At 43.7% G+C, this 8,506-nt stretch overlaps 1 protein-coding gene across 1 annotated transcript in view; it reads right to left on the bottom strand.

Moving 5' to 3' along the window:
• Nucleotides 1-1,084: 1,084 nt before the first annotated feature.
• The window catches only part of Ist1 (IST1, ESCRT-III associated factor), a 57,078-nt gene continuing 49,656 nt past the window's right edge, over nt 1,085-8,506 (bottom strand). The window contains exon 9 of the mRNA XM_023709330.1: nt 1,085-1,123. Coding sequence (XP_023565098.1) covers nt 1,085-1,123 — 39 coding nt within the window. The remainder of the gene's footprint in view (nt 1,124-8,506) is intronic.

The raw sequence follows: 8,506 nt of genomic DNA, 5'->3' as shown, positions 1-8,506 counted from the left end.
GATCATTGCCTTGCCCATCTTCTACATATAACTGTATGGCTTGACACTGTCATGTTTCCTAGCTCTTCTCCTTTCCCTCTCTTGATTAGTTAGTCCTCAAGATTCTGCTTCCCTTTTACTTGTATTATACCTATTTGTATTTCTTCTTTTGAGTTCTTATACGAGGGAAACTATACGATACTTACACATGTGTGTCTGGTTTATTTCACTTATGAGTATATCTTCAAGTGGCATCCACTTCAATATAAAGGTTTCAAGTTTATCATTCTTAATAGCTGAATAATACCCAATTTTGTGTTTCTTAATTACACTTTGCTCTTAAAAAAAAACTCACTAGTTAATTTAAATCAACTGAGTCACCTGTGATTTTATAAACTGTCTCAATAAGAAAGTCCCTGGAAAAGTTTTAGCTATGAAGGAGTTCTGATTCCTCACACAGAAAGTAATTTTTAATTAAAATTAAATGAGGATGGTGGCCGGGTGTGGTGTGCATGCCTGTAATCCCAGCACTTGGGAGGCTGAAGCAGGAGGATCATTGTGAGTTCGAGGCTAGTCTGGGCTACAAAGTTAGCTCAAGGCCAGCCTGGGCTGCATAGTGAGGCCCTGCATCAAAAAGATTGAAAAAAAAAAAAAGGATGGTGACCAGAGAAATTCAAAAGATTTCATGACATTAAACAGACTCTTCAGGAAATACCACCATTCTATTCAGGCAGGTTGTAAGATGACAAGATGAAGATGACAACCAATCAGGTGAGTGGTCAGGTGGCATGCGCAGAGTGCACGTGGCAGAGCCTTCTGGCAGGAAAAAGCCCGAAACCTCAGGGCCCAGGCTCGGAAGGCCTTATGAGGACACAGGCCCAACAGGGCAAGAAGTCATTCATGGCAATGTTTTATTTTTTTTTTTTTTTTGGTCTGTTTTTTGTTTTCTTTTGAGACAGGGTCTCCCTGTGCAGCTCAGGCTGGCCTTATGGCCTTAAACTCAGTATGTAGCCCAGGCTGGCCATGATCTCTCAGTGATCCTCCTGCCTCAGCCTCCTGAGTGCAGGGACTGTAAGCATGCACCCCCACTCCCGATCTATTAGTGTCAGTCTTGAAGAGCACTCTGCAAACTCTGGTGTGCAGCCTGTGGGGATGAGAACAGGCTGGTGGGACAGGGGAGACTCACATGTGGAGCAGAGAAAGTGCACGATTAAGGGACAGCCCTGTTCCTCTAGGTGCTGTCGGTAATGGCTATGAAGAGTCAGTGCTGATGGCATTTAGGAGCATATACCTTGGCTTCCTAGTGCTGTTCTCCCCGATACAATACTCTCATCATTTTTTCATTCCTGTGATACCAGAGGTGAGTCTGTGTCTCACCCCCACGGGAACAAGGTGAATGTTCGCAAGCATTCAAGTATGTGTCCCTCATAAAAATGCCCAAAGCTAAAAAAGGGTAGAATCATTTCTTGTAGTGCCAGACTCCCCTTTCCTTCCGAAAACTTTGAGCCAAGCATAGTGGCACACACCAGGAATCTGTAATGCCAGCTACCTGCGAGGCAGAGGTGGGAGCATCACAAGTTTGAGGCCAGCCTGAGAAACTTAAGACCCTGTCTTAAATATATGCACATATTGTCTTGGTTACTTTTTCCTCATTGCTGGGACAAAATACTCAACAGCCAAAGTTAGGGAAGAAAAGGTTTAGTTAGCTTTAGTTAGCTCACAGTTACAGGAGGTTTCAGTCCATACTCGGCTGGTTCCAAGGCAGAGCAGCACATGGCAGAAGGCAGCAGTTCCTGGTGGTGGAAACCAGCCAAGAGCAAAGGGAGGAGCCGCGGCTGCAGCAGCTAGCTAGCCTCTCTCCCTTCCCCGAGTCTATTCAGGCTATCCGCCCCCCAGGTGGGGGTGGGGGCAGCACTCACACCCATAATCCTAGCGTTGGATCATGAATTAATCACAAACTCAAGAAGCCTGCCCCAGTGACTTCATGGGGCTTTAGGGGGACACCCAGACACAAACCATAATGCACACACACATTTTAATTTAATTTTTTATATAAAATGCATTATGTTCATAACTTTGATACAATTGATGACATAGCAGTAAAGATTGTCGTGCATGTCACATATACATGCATCAAAAAGTCACATGAAATTAAAAAACAAAATGAAGGATCAAAAACAGTGGTCTGGGGGCTGGGAGATGGCTCAGCAGAATAAGCGCTTCCCTGGCAAGTGCAAGGGCCCTGGTTCGGCAAAAAAAAAAAAAAAAAAAGGTCTGCCAAAAAGAAAACAAAACAGTGGTCTGAAACCTACTCACAGGATTTTAGGATTTAACAAATAACAAGAAGTGTGAAATTTCAGACCACAGCAGTGTTGAAAACAGAAGAATGATAAATACAAGAGCACGTATTTTCACATTAAAAACAGTAAAATCTACGTAACCAAAATCCAAACCTAAACATTAATACAAAAAAAAGAAAAAAATTCAAAATCAAGAAGCAGATTGGAGGCCAAATGAATTATCATTTAAATACCTATTTTATTTATTTTTTATTAAATACCTATTTTATTTTTTTTATTTTTTGCAGAACCGGGGATTGAACTCAGGCCCTTCCTCTTGCCAGGGAAGCGCTTATTCCACTGAGCCATCTCCCCAGCCCTAAATACCTATTTTAAAGAAATATCTAAAACATAACAAAAAGTGGTATTTACCAATAAGATTTCTTAGTTTTCTTATATATTTCTCTAGAATTAGAAGAGAGCTTATCATTTAACAATGGGAATGTGATTTAAATGACTTTTTCTTTAAAATAATTACAGAGGGCTGGCGAGATGGCGCAGTGATCTAAAGCACCTACTTGGAACAAGCTTGGCAAAGCACAGGGACCGCGGTTCGATCCCCCAGCACCACATGCCAGCCAGCCCCGCCCCCTGGTGGGCTGAGCTGGCCACACACACACACACACACACACACACACACACACACACACAAATGTAAAATAAATAAATAAATAAAATCTGATGTCTAAAAAAATAAATAAATAAAATAATTGCAGAACTTGAGAACATAAACACATGCTTATTTTATAGACGGATTCCAAAACTAAGATGCATAGTATGGAATATCTTTTTTTAGTACATGATTTCTCTAATTTCCCCACACGCAAATCAATGAGGACTTGGCCAGCATCTACACTGAATTCTAACCTTGCAGAAAATTTATTTCTAAGTCAATAAGCCATTGTTGTCATGAAATTCTTTAGTAGTACTTTGTCATGGAAGTATTTCACTTCTCCATTAAATTTGAAAGAGAGTTTTGCAGGGTGTATCAGTCTGGGTTGGAATTTGTTTTCTTGCAAGACTTGTACTACTTTGCTTCATGCTTTTTTTTTTTTTTTTTTTTTTCCAGAACCAGGGATTGAACTCAGGCTCTTGTGCTTGCCAGGGAAGCGCTTATTCCACTGAGCCATCTCCCCAGCCCCTTCCACGCTCTTATTGACTTGATGGTTTCTGAAGAGAAATCTGCTGTTATTCTGGTGGTTTTCCTTTAAATGTGATCTGTTTCTTTTCTCTAGCGGCTTTTTTTTTTTTTTTTTCAATTTTGTTTTTCTTTTTTTTGTGTGTGTGTATTTTAGGGAAGGGTTTACAGAGTGTTTAGGGTCTCACTAAGAAATGGGACTCGTAGTGATCTGCCTGTTTACAGCCTCCCAAGAGCTGGGATTACAGGCATGCGCCCCACGATGCCCAGTCTCAACTGCTGTCTCAGCAAGCCCCAGGGGCAGGGCCAGCACAGCAGGCCTGGGGATTGAACCCCTGGCCCCTGCGTCTGCTTGCAGGTGCTTTAATCCACTGAGCTATTTGGCCAGCCCTCCAATTTCTTCTATGTTGTTGTCTCCTGCATTTGTTCTGGGTGGGCTCAGAATGCTTGAAAATGCATTTTGCCCCTTCTCTTTGTCATGTTGTATAGCACTGTCTTCTGACCTTTGGTGTAGGGCTTCAGTGCAGTCATTACCATAGTACCAGGTCCAGATCTACCAAGTTCAAACTCGTCCAGGTGGATGTGACTTGGGTCAGGCTGCTGTGCTCCACTTCTTCCTGCTGCAGCCCTTGGAAGTGAACCTGCTGTGCCACTCTGGCAAGATGTTCTGGACCTGGAGTAGCTGGGTGGGTCTTGCCTTTAGCCTCTCTGCAGGGAGTTCTGCTGCAGGGTTCCACATCAGGCCTGTCTGATGGAAGAAGTTCCACACACACCCCTGGCCTGGGCGCTGGCTGGAATGAGGATCCAGCAAGCCCTGGGCGGTCCCACCCTGCCTCAAAAAACTTACAAAAAAAAAGGTGGGGTGCTGGGTATAGCTCGGCTGCACAAGTGCCTGCCTGGAAAGTGCAAGGTCCTGAGTTCAATTTAGTATCTGCCCTGTGGGTTGAGTCCAGTGGCACATGTACAAAGAAGCCGAGGCTGCCTTCCAGATTCCCCAGGTCTGGGGGTGGCGATGTGGTCCCAGAACAAGAGCTTGCTGTGTAATGCAGTAACGATCCACACCTGCTGTGCTGCTTCTTGTAGCAGAAGCCTGAGAACTTAAACTTCATTCAAGAAGTTCATGTTTGAAGGACTTCACAGTACAGCTAGCCCAAGAGCCTGCCCAACATTCATATCTTCTGCACAACAGTTATGCTGAGTGCTAGGAGCTCAGCCCTTCCTGAAGTGATCTATATTTTTATATATGCTCTTATCTCTCCTCTTAAATGTTTCCTTTTGTGTGGTTGAGTAGTCAGGACTTTCAGAAGAGTAAGACATAGTTATGTCTTTACTAAAAACTATTCCAGTTATTATTGCACCAGAAGAAAGTACCTTCCCCAATTCTGTGGATTAAGGGAAGTGGGGTGGTGGTACACACCTATAATCCCCACACCCTGGGAAGCTGAGGTAAGGGAATCTCAAGTCTGGGCCCAGCCTCCACAATTTGGTAATTTAAGAAGATCCTATTTCAAAATAAAAGCTTAAAGAGGGCAGGGGATGTAGCTCAGTGCAAAGGCCCTGCGTTCACTCCCTAGTACCTGGCTAACCAGTTGTCTCTTGGGCTCCTTCCCATGGCTGAGTCTATAGCCACCTGCAGGTTCCATTGTTATGTATCCAAAGCGACTTGTCCCATAGTTGGCAGGCAGCTTGATCTCAGTGGCAGAGGGCCTTCCTGAGGCCTCTCCAGAGCGGCAGCCTCAGGACTGCTGGGTGTCTTGGCTGGTGGACTTCTCCCAGAGGGGGCATTTTTTTTTTCTTTGTCTTTTTTTAAAAATGTACTTTAGTACAGGGTCTGCAGAGTCTCACTACACAGATTGGACTCATAATGATCCTTTTGTTTTCAGCCCCTCAAGTGCTGGGATTACAGGCGTGCCACCATGTCCAGTCTCATTCACTGTCTCAGCGCACCCCAAGATCAGGGCCAGAATGGCATGCTGGGGATCAAACCCCAGTCCCTGTGTCTACCTGAACAGGCACTTTAATCCACTGAGCTACCTGGTTCACAGGGGGCATTTTAAGGGAACTAGGCAGACGTTTCCCAGACTCCTGTGACCTAGCTTAGCAAATCAGAGTCAGAAGGGAAGGGACATAGAATACATCTTTTCCTGGGACAAGTAACAAAAAAACTTAACTTTTTTCAAACTGCCATAAGAACATAATTTTATTTAGATTATTTTGTTTGCCACAGCAGAGGCTGTGTGGTTTGAGTTCACTGTATCCTTTAGCAGTTGTGAAGCTTGCATTCAACATGTGTGCTGGCCAAAGCTGTCCCACCAACCTAGATCTCTGTGGCCCAACCCGAAACCTGTTTCTACTGCTCATCAGCGGCCTGCTGAGTGGGTACGAGCCATTGAATTGGCTTAGGACAGTCATGTTCACTTCTAGACAGACCTACCCCTGTTGCCACCCAGGACTGGAAAGCCGGTTCCAGTTAGAAAAGGAAGGAGGAAGCGTCTGCTGTCGGACAGGCAACCAACAGGTGCTGCCACTCTACGGGGAGCTTCCTTGCAAGTGCTGGAATTCCCCGTGAGGTATCTAAAATTAGAATTCTTTTTTTTTTTTTTTCCCCTTGGTACTTGGGATCAAACTAGCTCGCATTTGCCAGGCAGGCACTTAGGCCTTTGAACTATCTCGCCGGACCTAAAACTACAATTCTTGAGTTGAAGGGTCTGTATGTTGTAAAAGAAAATGACCCCCTATGTCCATGATGGTGTCTAAGTTACTTTTCTCATTGCTGAGACAAAATATGCAATGCTCCCCGTTAAAGGAGAAAAGGTTTCTTGTAGCTCCTAGTCTGTAGGGGTTTCAGTCTATAGTTGGCTGGTTCCATGGCAGGGGGGGCATCACAGAGGAGAAAAAGTTCATGGCAGGAGGGACACAGCAAAGCAGCAAAGCAGCAGCAGCAAGTGAAAGAGCAGCCCTCTTCCTGCCCCTTATGGTCTGTGCAGGCTACACCGCCTTAGGGCCAGCAGCACTCACCCCCATATCCACACCCAGGACTATGCCAAGCCAGTGGGCTAATTCATTAATCACATTTCCTTAATCCCAGCACCTCACTTCCTACTTCCAGCCACCTCCGAAAAGCCCCTTATGACCACACGAGGCCTCAGGGGGACATCTAGACACAAGCTATAACAGATGGCGAATCTTTCAGAGCTTTCAGTGAGACCAAAGCTCACTGTGGCATGCATGCCATGGGTTCACCAAAACTGCTCTATGTCAATGAAACATAAAAGTTTCAGGGATTTTTGGTTTTTTTGGAAAAGGGGGGTTGGGATTTGGTTTTAGGTTTTGGTTTTGGTTTTTGACCTTTTGAGATGGGATCTCACTACATTGTCCAGACTGGTCTTGGACTTGTAGCCGTCCTCCTACCCCAGCTTCCCAAGTGCTGAGATTACAGATGTGTGCTACCATGCCCAGCCTAAAGATATCATTTAGAATAGTCAAATGTAGCCAGATGTGGTAGCACACACCTATAATCCCAGGTATGTGGGAGACTGGCAAAGGAAGATCACAAGTTCAAGGCCAGCCTGGGCAATTTAGTCAGATCCTGTCTCAAAATAAAAATAGGCCTGAGGTAGTTCAGTGGTAGAGCATTTCTATAGTATGTGCAAGGACTGGGTTCAATCCCTAATACCAACAATAAATAAGGAAAAGTTTTTTAAAAAATGAACTTGTTGGGGCTGGGGAGATGGCCCAGTGGAATAAGTACTTCCCTGGCAAGCACAAAGGCCTGAGTTCAATCCCTGGTTCTGCCAAAAAAAAAAAAAAAAAAAAGAAAAAAAAAAAAAAAAAAAAAAAAAAAAAGAACTTGTTAATGTCAACTAAGTCACACTGAGAACTAAAAGACACCCAGGGCCTCTTACATGCTTTCCTTTCTGAAAACTTACAGGAAAATGTGTATCTGCCCTCCTTAGTCCTAACTCAGTTCTAATATATTTTTAAATATATAGGTGTATGCATTAGCTCAAACTGATTCATTTTGTTGTTGAAATATTTAAATATTTCTAATCTTGCAGTTTCTAATAAGGGTGTGGCTATGGATTTGTTAATTTTTCTTTTAATTATATAAGTGGTTTTTTTGTATTGTTTTTACTGTGTGTCTTAGTCATATTTCTGTCATTGCTGGGACAAAAACCTGACACCCAAAATGAAGGAAGAAAAGGTTTATGTAGCTCACCGTTACTGGAGGTTTCAGTCCATCCTCGGCTGGCTCCAAGGCAGAGCAGCACAGGGCGGTGGAAACTGCCAGGAGCCAGGGAAGGCGCAGCGGCCGCAGCAGCTAGCCAGCCTCTCTCCTTCCTTCTGTGGGATGGAGCTCTCCGCCCCAGCGTGGGCGGAGCACTCCACCCATGATCACCACATTGGATCATGAATTAATCACCAACACCAGAAGCCATCCCACGACTGCATGAGGCTTTGGGGGGACAACTAGACACAAACCATAACACCATATAAACGTATTATAAGAATATTTTCCTAAGAGCATCTAAGTGCATATTTGTTATTCTTTCCGAATCAATTGTTCCTTATTATATAGGTTTTGTTTTTAATCCCTCTAACACTTTTTTATCTTAATTCTATTTCGCATAGCACTATTGGTAATCCAATTTTCTTTAGCTAATATTTCTATTGTACCATATGTACTTGTATGTTTAAACTGTCAGCCCTTTTCTATGGCTGTGGTGAAATCTAAGCTTAAAGCCAAGCTTCGTGGTACACATCTATAGTCTGTGCACTTGGGAGGCTGAGTCAGGATTGCCATGAGTTCAAGATCAGTGTGGGCTACATAGAAAGACTCTGTCTCAAAAGGACAAAAAAAGAAGGAAAAGAAAAAGGAAAGGAGAAAAGAAAAAGAAAAATACATGCTTAAGAAGAAACCTGTAACTGTTTTTTTGTTTGTTTGTTTGTTTGTTTGTTTGTTTTTTCCCCTTTTGGTACCAGGAATTGAACTTAAGACCTTGCACTGGCCAGGCAGGCACTGTGTTGCTAAGCTATATTCCTGATCTTA

Source organism: Octodon degus, unplaced genomic scaffold, assembly GCF_000260255.1.
Source record: "Octodon degus isolate 3935 unplaced genomic scaffold, OctDeg1.0 scaffold00011, whole genome shotgun sequence".
In the NCBI taxonomy this organism is placed as follows: domain Eukaryota; kingdom Metazoa; phylum Chordata; class Mammalia; order Rodentia; family Octodontidae; genus Octodon; species Octodon degus.
Note: the sequence above shows the minus strand (reverse complement) of the source record. Positions and strands in the feature narration are given on the sequence as shown.